Source organism: Leiobunum rupestre, chromosome 8 (genome assembly GCF_980474605.1).
Source record: "Leiobunum rupestre chromosome 8, qqLeiRupe1.1.hap1, whole genome shotgun sequence".
NCBI classification, from domain to species: Eukaryota; Metazoa; Arthropoda; class Arachnida; order Opiliones; family Sclerosomatidae; genus Leiobunum; species Leiobunum rupestre.
The window spans coordinates 27,900,093-27,914,751 of NC_143391.1; the positions used below are offsets into that span (position 1 = coordinate 27,900,093).

At 38.7% G+C, this 14,659-nt stretch overlaps 1 protein-coding gene across 2 annotated transcripts in view; it reads left to right on the plus strand.

The window, feature by feature from the left end:
* LOC149932987 (GTP-binding protein Di-Ras2) overlaps positions 1 to 6,810 on the plus strand; it is a 41,918-nt gene extending 35,108 nt beyond the window's left edge. Inside the window, exons 1-3 of one of the 2 annotated variants that reach the window (XM_090155452.1) lie at positions 1,659 to 1,676; positions 3,413 to 3,840; positions 4,867 to 6,810. In XM_090155452.1, the coding sequence (XP_090011578.1) occupies positions 3,508 to 3,840; positions 4,867 to 5,346 (813 nt within the window). In that variant the 5' untranslated portion in view covers positions 1,659 to 1,676; positions 3,413 to 3,507 and the 3' untranslated portion in view covers positions 5,347 to 6,810. Of the gene's footprint in view, positions 1 to 1,658; positions 1,677 to 3,412; positions 3,841 to 4,866 lie in introns of those variants that run through there. The other variant, XM_090155451.1, reaches the window with a different exon arrangement.
* The last annotated feature ends 7,849 nt before the right edge of the window (positions 6,811 to 14,659 follow it).

The following is a 14,659-nucleotide window of genomic DNA, read 5'->3' on the forward strand; positions in this document are numbered from 1 at the left end:
CTGAATTAATGGCTTTAAAAGTCGCTTGATGACTTAGCCCTAAGGTGGTGCCTTGGGTATTAGCCTAGCTGATTATTATTATTATAATTATTAAAAAAGGAAAAAAATAAAAAGATTTAAACGTTTGACCGTACGTTTGAGGAGCACTTGCCCTTTTTACCCCCTCCCCCTTTCTACGCCACTGATCTAGGTCATTAAAATGAAACAAGTACCTATCGGATCTAATTTTTAGCCCAAGAAATGTATATAAAGGTCTAGATAAATTTCGGGGCGTCTAAGCCTAACATAAAATACGGAATTGACACCTAACAGACACCGAGGAAGGCACGTGACCAAGAGCGCGAGCTCTCTTAGCATTTCAGTACAAAGTGCTTGACCTTTCCGCAGGCCGAAGTCTTTAGACGCCATCTGTTGGTGACTTTTAGTATAATTTTCAAGCAGGAGACAATGGCTCTCGCCACGATAGCACGAGCTTTCTTACCGATAGATAGCGCCTTATAAGGAAAGCCTGCAGAAATTACGCGTTTCTGCTAGCTGTCACCTCCGTATTCACTCCCTTTGAAATATTTTATCTAGACCTTTCTATACGTTTCCTATATCTATGGTATTTACCAATAAATTTGAATAAAATCCGAACCGTTTTTCGAAAAATCAAGCCAGATAGCTAGATGAACACTTCTCTGATAAAAGATATATTATGTACTTCTATTGATTGTGACATACCTCGGGGCTAACTAGTCTAAAGGGCAGCAGTGGTGTAGCCAGAAATGCATCACTATGTAAAGGTTCATAGAGGGATCAAGAAGGATGGGAAAATTTAGTACAGTACAACGCCTGAGGGACGAACACGGAAATTTCCCTTATCTACGCAACTGCCCTACAGAATCACAGAGTCCCCTGCAATAAATGATTGTAAAATAATTATCTTTAGTCTTTAAATCAAACAGATGGCGGTGCGAATATTAAAACGAAGGTCATTGTTCCGAAAGAAAAACACGTCCATTTCGAACTCGGTACAAACTTCAAAAGTTCGGCAGCAATAATTTATAACGTTATAAATTGCGGAGGAGCATCCTTTGCCACCACCAAAGACGGTGGCTTATCAAGGTGTAAGCCCAGATAAGCGCGGGTGTAGAGAGGCGGCGGGGGCTGTCCAAGAAAAACAGCGACCCACCCACTATACCAGATTGGTTTCTTTTTCTTGAGCTAGAACGTTTTTGGTCGCATCAGAGGACAATGTTCCACCGATAAATCGGAGGGAGGCGGCTTTGTTTACAAACCTTCCATTTTGGACGAGCGTTCTTTCCCCAAGTCACGATAAAGCCATCTTTTATAACCGCCGCCGACACCAGATATCTTGCAGAGGTGCCTCTTTCCTTTGTTACGCGATGTCCACGACATTGCTAGAGATACTATTGTTCGTCTTTCATTTCAAATATTTAGGCTTCTTGGACGTATTCAATCAGTGTTTCGACGGATTTATTTAATTCGGTGACTATACAGGGTGTTTGAAAAGGTGTTGCAAAAACTTTAAGGAGTTGTAGGGGTTGAGTTTAGAAGTATGCCTGTTTTTTTCCCATTTTCCTACGATGTATTAAAAGAGCGCCAGAGAGCTTCAAAGTGTGGCCTACTAGCTCCGGGAAGTAGGCTGCAACCAGCGCAAAACCAAGCAGCAGGTAAATGCGATTTCAGGGGTACGATGCATTTGCGAATGCGTAGGAATTGAGATAAATAAAAAAAAACAAATGATTAAATAAGAAACGTGCAATGAGTTTAATTAATGACAACAACAACCGAAAAAATACCACCTAGCATAAAAAAAAACACTATTTTTACTGCCTTTGGTTAAAGGAAAAGTCCAGGTTGGGTAAAACTTGGGTCTATTTGAAAGATCATGTTTAAATATACTCAAAAATATCAGTCGTAAAATTGTATCTTTTTTAATGACGAGAAATTAATTTTTAAACGAGCGAAATTTACCGCCAAGCGAGCTGCCATTTTCTTTCGCCTTCCCTCCGCAGACCGCACGCGGAGCAAGCGCGCGCGGGGAACAGAGCGCTGTTAAAGCCTGTTATAGCACGAACAGCGCGTGATTAAAGTCCTAAAACGTCACCCCGAAACAAAAAATGGCAGATCGCTTGGCGGTAAATTTGGCTCGTTTAAAAATTAATTTCTCGTAATTAAAAAAAGATACAATTTTGCGACTGATATTTTTGAGTTTATTTAAACATGATCTTTCAAATAGACCCAAGTTTTACCCAACCTGGACTTTTCCTTTAAGAATATGAACAATCTTTTCAACGTTTCCCACGAAACTATTAATTTCAAATAAAATGAATATTGAAGTTTAAGAATTATGGTTTAACTAACTATTCAGTAATTCAATTTCTCCCAAGTTCGACTAACTTTAATTTGGGACATAAATGTTTTTATAAGTGAACAGTCCTTTCACTTAAACGAAACTATTATTTTCAAAAAAAAAGAATGTTGAATTTGAAAATAAAGGTTTGACTATCGATTGAGTAATGGACTTTCTTCCAACTAGAAGCAACAAACACAGCACCCCACACAAGGAGAACCCAACCCGTCAAAAATCATGGATTTTCGGGCGTACAGTTTTCATTGGTTAGACGCTTTAGCGCTTCCTGCCGTCGGAAGGGGAAAATTCGGAAATTGTCTTCCCCCCCCCCGCCCGTAAAACGTTCAGCGTAAAAGCTCGTCCAATGAAAGTTGTACACAACACTGCGTTAGCGTGTTTAAAGGGAATATAACTTCGACCACTTCCCGCTCCCTCCTATGGCTTTAGATATTTTTGGCGCTGTTTAGTGACTTCCCGCCAAAATTGCTTACATAAAAAAGCATAAAAAACAAAAAACGACTTTAGGTTATATTCCCTTTAAAGGCTAGCTGCGTTCTCCTTGTGTTTGTTGCTCCTAGCTTCCAAGTACAACTGTTTTTACAGGTCTCAGCGGCTGCACACAACTGAATTTTGAGCGCGCACGCATGCGTCGTTTCAAAAACCAAGAACTTGCGCACGAGCGAGCGAAGCGTATGCGAAAGTAGGATTCTTTTCTAATTTCGCGTCGCTGGCTTCGTGTCTCATGTGTGCAGCCGGCTTAAAGTTCTTCGTACTATATTGAAAACCCCGCAAAGAAAATGTTTATAAATGACTTTCGTGAATTTATTTCGAAATACGGCGGCGATTTTAAGGAAAATTGAAAAGTAGATAGAAAGCTACAGAAAGATAAAACTTTATTGCTCTCCTTTACAAGCGACTGCTATTAAGAAAACAAATAAGCAGAGATAGCGAGGTATTAAATCGACGGGGGTCGCACCAGATCTCATTTCCATCGCGCGCGAAACGATTAACTCCTTGTGTTTTTAACAGCTCCGGTTTTGTTTTGTTTTTCAGAAATCGAATACGGAGCGAGTGAAATCCAGCCATCCATCCGGAGCGTTTCGAAGCGACAGATCGCAGCCACGGAGCGCAATGGGTCCCTGAAGAGGATGGGTGAGGAGCACCGAATCCGGCTGGTGACGCTGGGAGGGGGCGAAGTGGGCAAGAGCTCCATTATCAAGAGGTTCCTCTTCAACACCTACTGCGACAAGCACCGACCCACCGTCGAGGACTTGTACTGTCGCGAGTACGATTTGGGAACTATGACCTTGAAGGTGGACATCCTGGACACCGCCGGCGATTTCCAGTTTCCCGCCATGAGACGCCTGTCCATCGCCAACGCCCACGCCTTCCTGCTGGTCTACAGCATCGACTGCGAAGCGTCCTTTCAGTCGGTCAAAAACTGCTTCGAGGAGATTAGGGAACAGAAACCGGACTTTCAGGTAAGACAGTCTCCGCAGAGAGGATAAAAGACCGAAACCACCTTTGGACTGGGAATGAGTTCTAACAAGGAGACATCTCGAGGTGTTTCTCCTCGATTTTATTCAAATTCGGGGGTTAAGTAGACCTTCATGTACCTTGATAGCTCCTAAAGGGAAAAGTTCCAAGGGCCATTCGTTTTGCCATTGCAAACAAAAATGTTTTTCGCAACCCAAATTTTAACTTTCTCGTGGATTGTATTTAACTGATTTAACCCAATTTTATAGATTTTATCCAATTTTATCGATTTTACCCAATTTTATCGATTTTACCCAACTGTTTTGGCAAAATTTTAATTTTTAAAATTTTTTTGAAAATGGCTAAGGATCCCGAGACCCATACAAACCGTGATTTTCCCATACTATTTTACATAGAGAAAGTTAAATTTGAGTTGTGAAAAACATTTTTGGTTGCCATGGCAAAACGAATTGCCATTGAATAAATTCCCTTTAGGAGCTTTCAAGGTACATGAAGGTCTACGCAACCCCCGAGTTTGAACAAAATCGGGGAGGAAAACCTCCGGATGTCTCCTTGTAAGTTAAACGCGAAAAAATAAGAGGAAGTCAACATTCATGGGAAACAAAGTTTAATTAGGGAAATAAGCGTCCTACTTCGTCCAATATTCCGCCTGGGCTCGTTTCCCCTAAATGTTGGTCTACTCTTACTCCGCGCGTTTCAATTTCTCAGAAGAGACGAGACGTAGGGTCTTTATCTTTACGACAGAAGAGATATATTAATTAGCCGTTGTCCTCGACTATAGCGACATCTCGTGAGCGCGTATTACTAGTTAGAGAGGCGAATTTACGTAGATAAGATTCGCGTTTGCTTTGTTGCGGATTAATCTACGGAGATGTACAGAAACGGGTCACGCAAATGGTCGTAAACAAAGCGAGTTACGCGAGGTTTATTTCCCGCGAGTTTCGATTTACGTAAACTAGTTTATCTTAGAAGTAGCGTATCTTTTACAAATTATATCTATTTGACCTCAGGAAATTCCGATAATGGTGGTTGGCAACAAATGCGACGTCTCCATCGACAAACGCCAAGTGAACAAGGAAGACGTGGCCGAGTGGGTCTTCTGCGACCTTCCTCGGCTCAGAGCCAAAGTGCTGGAATGCTCCGCCAAGGACAACGTCAACGTCAAGGACATCTTCCGGCAATTCCTTCACTTGGCCAAAATCCCGCTGCCGACGGAACCTTCGGGTTTGAGGAGGAGGTCCAGCGCCCACGTTTCCTCCAAAACTTCGTCGGCCCAACATCTGAGCCCCCAGCGGGAACTGCACCCGCCGCCGCAGGAGGGCGCCGAAAACGGAGGCGCCGAAGGGACGGGGACGGCGTCCGCGGTACCCGCTCACAGGTTCAAGCCGAGGTCCCGAAGCCTGATCCGCAGGACCAGCAAAAAGACGGCCAAGTTGAAGGAAGCACCGGCTGCCAGCGGAGCGGGCTCGGACGAATGTTGCATCTCGTGAAATGCCTCGTTCGAACGACCAACTCAACCCGAGCGGCCAAAGACGGGGACCACCCGAAAAATATACGCGTTTTATATGATAATAATCGTAACAAATTTACCACGAACAAATTAAAAAGTAAAATAAAAATATAGTAAACTACAGTCTCATATCTGACAATACGTCGCGTGTCGTCAAATAAAAAAGTGCCAGTTTCTCCAATTTCATTTTCACCCTAGTGATGACATTTTCAAAACGAATCGAGCTTAATATGATATTTAAAAAAAAAAGATATATACATAGGCCTATTTTTCGTTTTCAAAGGGGACCAACACTATATGAAACGGAAAAAAAGTTTGCATTGATGAAGAAAAAAAATATTTCGGAGAAAAAAAAACGTAATCGCGCGTTTGGGATTTTTTTTTCAAGTAAGGAATGATTTGTGGATTCGGCAAAAAAAACAAGAAGACGCTGAAGTTTACATTACTTATTCGTAGAAATCCGTTCTAAACTATATTCGAACTATTTGATTGAAGACAGCGTACGTAGATTTATTACAGCAGTAGACGTTTTTGGGCTATTAGAGAGTTTAAGCGCCGCAAAACGGATAGATAAAAACGTATAAAATATAATCCGGAATCGGTACTTGTCTATAGTCCGTTAGGCTTAGCGAAAGTATCGGTGAAAGCCAGGTCCTTAATCCTTCTACTCTACGGTTTTTCGTGGGGCTAAAACTCTCTATTACGTATAAATCTCGTCCAGTTTTACACGTTTTAATTGGTAATTTCGTTCCATTTACTGAGAACAGTTGTTTCGTTAATACTAGGGTTATTTTATAAATATTGCGTATTTTATTCAACGAAAATAAACTAGTATTTATATCCGTCGTACAAACAGGTATATTATAGATATAAAAAAAATTGTGTTCTCGAGATAGATCCCTGGTAAGACAAAACACGTATCCTTCAACTTACTGTCAGTATGTAACGCGAGCCTAAAAAGCTGGTTAAGAGGTCCAGTTAGTTTTTCACGAAAAAAAAACATTGTATAGTGGTCTTAAAAATGTGTTGTCAGCCTAATTTTGGGCTGAGAATGAATGTCAAAAATAAAGTGTTTGCCAGCTATAAAGCGGAATCCCCGATTATACTACGAAACCTTTTTTACCTAGCTTCTATTCTCCGAAATAAGCTATTCAGATATTGTAGAAAATAATAGCTTTCCGTGGAAATTTCCAAGCTGTTTCAAGCGCAACGATAGGACAAATTAATACGACTTTTAAGCACATTTCTAAAAGCTTCATTCCCCGATTTAGTAAAACATAAACCTATCAAATAGCCGATATTTAGACTTTCATGAAAATATATTTAAATTTAGCCACAAATCAGCTTCAATTTCGAATAAAGGCCTAATAAATTAAGGTGCCTATAAATATCAATTTTCAATAAACATAACCATTATACGAATAGATACTATAAAACACCATATCTCTGGCCTCGTATGAAATATATTTGCCAAAACTAAAAATAGAAATATTGATAAAAATATAAAATGCCTTAAAAATATTTAGAAGAAAAAAACCAAAACATATCTTTATTTTCTAGAAGCGTAAAAATATCTTTTCAGATATTGACGAATCAATTAAAAATTAACTAAACTAATACTGGTATAAAATTTAAGCCTTTATGAGAAATTAAAAACTATTCTAAAATACGCTGTTTTTGAAAATTGTAAGCAGGGAAGCGAAATTTAACTTTATTCGAACAATATTATTATAGTTATTATTATATGAAAGAGGAGCCGGGTTCGATCCCGTTCGTGAAAACTCGGAACCACTGCTTCCACGCTGGTTACAGGGTTTCCCCAGAGCTCTTCGGTTTCCCCTGTCCATAAAAACTTGCTGGGGTTAATGGTAATACCGTAATAGCATAAGTAACATAATAACAATAAGTATGACAATTAACGAGATTTGCAACCAAACTGATTTTCATAGTTATTGCGTAATCAAGATGTTTTCTCAGCCCAGAGCCCTCTAGTGTCTAAAATACGCGAGACTTCCGCTAAGCCGAAATATCTGGTTTCCGATAGATTGGCGGAATATTAGGCTAAAATGATAAAAATTAAAAATGTTTTTCTCAGCACCACGAGCTCATGTTTTTATTTATCACGCGTGATTCGCCCCTCGCGACTCCAGAACGTGCTCTCCGATATTAGGCTTAAAGTTTTATCAAAATTAGTCATCCAAAACGGTAAGTCGCGAGTCCAAGTCACAGCTTGAAGAGAGTATCAGTGCCGAAAAAAGGTTCGGTTAGAAAATTAGCATTAAAGCAATAGGAAGTTTCATACTTATTGCTATTATGTTACTTATGGTAGTAGTAAGTGTAGGGAGCTGTTGACTCGCGTGGCTTGAAGGGCTTTCCACCACCTTCCTACGCAATTTAACCTGGCCACCGGTAATTGACTTTACAAGTCACTAGTTGACTTAGGCCAAATTCGGTTCCTTGGGTATTAGCTTAGCTGATTATTAATATTAAAACGTGAATCGTTTCTCCGCTTGTAATAAGACATTTTCCGTTTTTGAAAGACACTGTTTACTTTTTTCGCAAACCAACTAGAAAATATAAAAACACTGCGTACTAAAAAAGGTCTTATATTCAATATAATAACATTTGAAGGTTGGTATCCGATTATTCTTGAAAAATAGTAACAAATATTGAGATTTTTCCGAGGCTTTTACGATATTTAAAAAAAAAAACCTTTCGTTTCAAAGTGGGCGAGTAGATTCCCCGAAAGCGAGGAGAAAAGTTTGAATTCAGTGGGGAATATTTGAATAAAAACAACAAAAGGGTCTCTAAAACGTGTTCGCCAGAAATTCACGGACCTGTTTCAGGGGCTCGTCCGGATTCTGAGACGAACGACTTAAGGTAATTAATCGTCAAGTTATCCTCGTATAACCGTGTTACCGTATTCGCCGTCGGTATATTGGAAGAGACGACGTCGACACACGACAGTCAAAACTAGAACGCCTCCTAGCGGTACCCAACGGCGAATATCAACAAAAAATATCTATATATCCAGGGCCAAGAGATTTAACATATCAAAGTGAGCGTGTAACCAAAAAATGATATATAAATTATTCATCGGAAAAAAATGACCCCCACGTTTTGCGTTGGTAATGCCCCCAAAATGTGCCCCCTCTCTGGATTGGCCCCTCTTCCCTTCCTTGGGTGTCGGTATATATATATATATATACACATATATGTCAAGTGATATTTCAAAATATTTAATTTGCGACCAATATGTTTCGGGCATTATGAGTGTTCGAAGTTTAAGCAAAATATATAAATAGCGTTGCCTGAAGATTAATATAATGTTGAACCAAAGTGGATACGTTAAATTACGATAAAAAATAGCGACATTTATTTAGGTTGTATTACTGTAGAAATGAACTGTGTGTGTTTAAATGAACGGGGGGAAATAATATGGATGGAAGTTGGATAAAACAAACGTTAATTTGGAAATAAAAAATAAAGAACAAACTATATAATTTAAGTATTTGTGATTATTTCAATACATATTTCCTACTTAAGAACTTATTTACTTACGCTTACAGAATACGCGAAATCTAATGGGGTTATAATTACAAAGCTACATTATTTAGTAGCATCTAGGAGCAACAAACACAACACCCCACACAAGGAGAACGCAACCCGTCAAAAGTCGTGGATTTTCTTGCGTACGTTTTTCATTGGCTAGACGCTTTAACGCCTGCTGCCGTCGGAAGGGGAAAATTCGGAAATTGTCTTCCCCCCCCGCCAGTAAAACGTTCAGCGTAAAGGCTCGTGACGCTCGTCCAATGAAATTCGTACACAACCCTTCGTTAGCGTGTTTAAAGGCTAGCTGCGTTCTCCTTGTGTTTGTTGCGCCTAGGTAGCATGTTAAACAAATTGGAAAAGATAAATTTGTAAATACAGTCATTATTTATGAGTGCAAATTATTAGTGTCCCTGATACTTAAAATGTTCTTTAAACAAACATCAGGAAAGTGTTAGCAGATGTAAAATATCCATCGAAATCAAATGGAACGAGTTCGGAGTTTATATCTTTAATACGAAAAATGTTCGGTTTTTATGGATGTGAACCGCCATTTTCTAAGATGGCGGTGGAAGCCCAGGCGGGATAACGCTGAACAACTCACCACGTGTAAGAGCGCTCTTAAAAAATTGGAGCGATAATTTTAAACTAATGTCCAACAAAGATGCGAGTAACTGTTTAAAAGCTAATTCACTCAATATAAGTTAAAACGCGATATGGTTTTAATTTAGCACTTACGTCACTGACTCTGGCTTTTACAAGTCTAGGAACGTGGGTAGCTCCATCTTGTGACTTAAGATTTGTTATTTTTATTAGTTTTTTTACAGTCATCCCATATTATCCGTTTTAAATTAATTACATGGCCTTCAAAGACTTTAGTAAAAATTGTAGTTCAAAATTATAAAAGTATTTTGAATCTACCTTAAATTTGATATCGGCTGAAATACCGCGTCTGCTAACTCAAGCTAAGACTTGGTTTTAACGAGGAATATCTCGTGTACATTTGGAGAAATAAATTATTACTCGATAATCGGGAAATCTTTTATGGGAATCTAAAAATCGATAAATCTGGTACACAACTTTTACTTAAATGTCGCCCCCCCCCCCTCTGGTTTAGTGGCCCCAAAAACACAATAGGCGAAAACATAAAGTAAATTTCGTCTTAACCAACTTGTTAAAATGGGAAAACAAAATCATAGCCAACTTCGATTTGGTAACTCGTGTTCATAGTTGGCCGTGTGACGATAAATAAAAAAATTATTCCTTCCAGATACTGCAGACAGCTAATTAACCTACACCATTCTATTACAAAATGTTTTAAATAATAATAATAATTATATAATTTTTATGAATCGATCCAAATTTAAACCATTATTAGCAAAATAAAATGAATAATAGTTCGTATTTCTTAGGATAGCTGGCGCTGCAGTTCTCCACAAAGTCACGTGACTACCATCTTTTCAGCCCCCCTGGACTTTATAGTTTCGCCTATTCAACTATCCGGCCCCTAAACAAACTTTTGGCCTATACGGCCCCTTTTAATTTTGCCCACCTTCCCACCTGGCCAATTCGTCTCTAATTTTCACGTATTTTTTTAAATAAAACTTTAACCATTTCAATTATATTATCTATAGGATACTTCCCTAAAGCTTCAATATGTTGTTATTCTTAGAATAAGATTCCTATATATCAAATCGAGCCCGAGGGATTGTGACGGAAATTGAATAAAACCTTAATGAAGAGATACCTTTAAGATTCCAATGGCGCTGGCGGGCTTATTTAGCGTTGGCCGAGAGAGAGAGAGAGATCATATTTGGGGAAGACGCGGAGAAAAAGCCATATTGGATTTGAAAAGACTAATTTGTCGGCTTTCTCGGCCGGCAAACTTAATGGAGTTCTCTAATACATTTTCTCAACGGCAATTCACTCAGAAAGCCTTTTAGCGATTTAAACGGGCCCAGCGTCAAGATGGAGAACGAAGGAACTTTCCCCGACACTTCGTATAAAGGATAAACAGAGAGTAAAGTTTGCTCGAAGCCGCCCTTGATTGGAATACGAGAGCGGAGAAAAGCGAGGAACCCTGGCGCTCCACGACCGAAACTGGCAAAATACATCTGCCTGTCAAAAGCGGCTGCTACAACGCCACCTACACGTAGCGGCCCTCCCGGTTGGTAAGTTCCTCTGGCCGGTGTGGCACGATGAAGGCGACGACGCGCGTGGAACGACGACCTTCCACGTGAGCCTCTAGCGACCAAAAAGGGAACTTTCTTTCTCGACTCTAACTCTCTCCCTCTATTGAAATACGAATTCCGTTGATGTGGAGAAAAAGGAGACGACTAGAAGCAGTCAAGGGATGAATGCTTGAGCATACAGTCCCTGCCGCTAACTCGCCAAGAAGAAGGAGAGATAAAGCGCTAGAGGCGACGGATGGAGCGGAAACAATTCTGCGCTTGACGTTTCCTATCACGGACGGGCTGAAAAAACGCGAGAATTCGGGATGGACCACGTACGACCTACATACGTATAAAATGTATCAAATTCCCAACAAAGAAGGAACTGATTTCAATTAAACGGATGATCAATTAAACGGATGATCAATTAAACGCTAAACATTGAGACAAAACGAAGGATTGCGAGACCGAAATCCTCAGAACCCTCGAAATAACCGATTTTTTTGTAGGTGCTTTTAAAGGTTTTTCGCGTATTAACAGAAGTCTATAAACTTGTTCCATACGGTTGTCACTTTGGGGTAGTGTTGTAAGTCGAAATATTTCCGCGGAAAAGGACAGAGGACTTTTTTTCCGGAAAATGTTCCGTATTTTTCCAAAAAAATAATAAAAACGTCTTCATTCCATGATTAGTCTAATATTGTTTTCAAATAAAGCGGCATTTTCGCCTCATTTTATCTAATCTAAAAGTAAAATTAAACCTCTAGACTAGCTTTAAACTGATTAACAATGTAACACTATTAATGTTTTGTAGTATGTTTACTGTTATTACACATTTTATATCGATAAAAAGTAACTTACGTTTCAATTTTTAATTTTTCCGATTTGCGGAAAATTTTTTGGAAAATTCACAACACTACTTTGGGGAATATTTTACCGAGAGCTAGTAACTGCAATGACATCATCACAAGAAGTAAATCTCCCCCTAGCGGGAACGAGCGCACGCAAAACGGTGACGAAGCCCGTAATGCAGTCTGTCTCGTAAATAGCTCTCAGTAAAACTTTTGCTTGGGAAGAATTGGAAGTGTCACACTAATGTTACAATATTATACACTTTTGGTATTACGTAATAGTTTAAGCAGAACGCCTTTATGCGCGGGCCCGACAAAATATTCCAATTCCAAAAGAACGCATCCAATTTCCGTTCGGGCCCGAGACAGAAATTAGGGTTTTCCGGATCACCGAGGTAAAAAGAGTTGAACGGCAGACAATATTCAACGGAATGAAAAAAAAACTTTATCATTTCGTCAGCTCTAATAATTCTAGCCAGGGATTTAATCACCAATCAGAGTAAGTAATTTATAAGTCTTACAAGGAAGTATCGGTATAGGTCCTGAAAATGCAACTTGAATCTTCGCAAGCTCATGGTGTTAGTGCTTATTATTTAATGTTTAGTGAAAACCATAAATAGTAACCAAAACGTAACTAAAAATTAAAAATATTTAGGTACCAAAAGGCAGTTTCAAAAACCACTCTGTTTCTTAAAAGTTGCAGTATCTTTTTACTAAACATCGGGTGCTTTTAAATAATTAAATAATAATAATAACAAATATAATATTGAAGCTAATCGCCGTAACTTCTTAATAACCTAGAATCTTCGATAAACAATTTTGTTAGTTAAAATATGCAAATTATTCTAAAATATTTTTGCACTTATAAACTATCGGACCAAATTAGACAAATAGCAACTTTTAGCAAGCAAATTAGAGAAATAATAACTTTTAGTAACCAAATTAGACAAATAACTTTTAGTAACCAAATTAGACAAATAAATTTTAGTAACCAAATTAGACAAATCACTTTTAGTAACCACAATAGACAAATAAATTTTAGTAACCAAATTAGACAAATCACTTTTAGTAACCAAATTAGACAAATCACTTTTAGTAACCACACTAGACAAATAACTTTTAGTAACCAAATTAGACAAATAGTAACTTTTAGTAACCAAATTAGACCAATAACGTTTAGTAACCAAATTAGACAAATAACTTTTAGTAACCAAATTAGACCAATAACCTTTAGTAACCAAATTAGACAAATAACTTTTAGTAACCAAATTCGACCAATAACCTTTAGTAACCAAATCAGTCAAATAACTCTTAGTAACCAAATCAGTCAAATAACTCTTAGTAACCAAATTAGACCAATAACTTTTAATAACCAAATTAGACCAATAGTAACTGTTAGTTAAACACTGAGACATTGTAAAACATTTTAAAGGAGTCACCGCGATATGAGAGCGAGAATGGGGGGAGGGCAGTAAAACTAAGGGGGTTGACATCTGGTTTTTTTTTCGCGAGTGGAGCAGCTGTCAGAATGTCTCTACGACATATTCCTCCGTTTTTCATCACGTGTGAAAAAAGCCCCGGTTTCGACCCCCTTTTGTGTTAGCCCCCTTCTTTCGCGATGACGCAATTTTCCCTCCGCATCGTGGCTGATAATTTACCTAACGACGTTAAATACAAGAAATACATTGCGTACTTTTTACCGCGAACTTATTTGCAAACCAATTTTTCGTACGTATTGTCCGAGGTCATTGCGTCCTACGGAATATTTTCCTTTTGTTTTCCACGCTATTCTTTGCTTCTCAAAGAGACTTCCTAGCTGCTTATTTATGGGGGATTAAAGAAATTCACATGAAATATTTAGAAGACGATTTTTCGATTAAGTTTCTACTCTCTTTAACTCTCTTAACTATTTAATTATAAACAGGTTAAGTTATCCCTCGAAATCGTATAGGATAAACTTGTAGGCAATGGCGTAATTGTAAGAATTCGGGGTTTCGGGCCCAGGGTTGATCTTGAAAAAGGGGCCCAACCAAAACACTTAAACCTACCCAGCCCTATCACGATCGACTGTGGTCACCTCTCTACCGGTGGGTATTACAATTTGACACTAGGGAGTCACTTCATTTTAGTATATTTGGTTATTTGAACTACAGTTCTTAATGCATTTGTGTGAGTACAGTTTTTAATAAAAAAAAGGTTTCATGAACACACCGGCACCTAAAATTATTTTATTTCGTACACGCCGTCGCAATTTTAGCATTACAGGAGGCCTATTCTACAGATATCGGTCAGCGAGCGATAAATTTTTTGTCGACGGACTGAGCGACCACTCCCTAACTACAATCGTTCTGAATTTTGGAAATGGGTATTCTACTCCTCTTATTCGGCGATGTAGTTCAATGGTATGAACGACGGAGATTTTAAACCAAAAATTCCTCCTATGAATTTAGCCAATCACGACGTCCGTTGCAAAGGGTCTTGCAATCAGCTGCTGCCGGTCAGCTGGCGAAAAAAACCCAAACAGCACACTCCGCGTCACACGTGGTTATTGTTGGCTTCATATTGTCGTGTTTTAGGGTTAACTTCATAATTTAAATTAAAATGGCGACTAACAATGGGAAACGGTCGGGGAAAATATCGGATATACAAAGAGAAATAATGGTGAATTATATGAGTAGTAATCCGGAGTTTTTATCATCAAAACAATCGCAAACGTTCACAAACA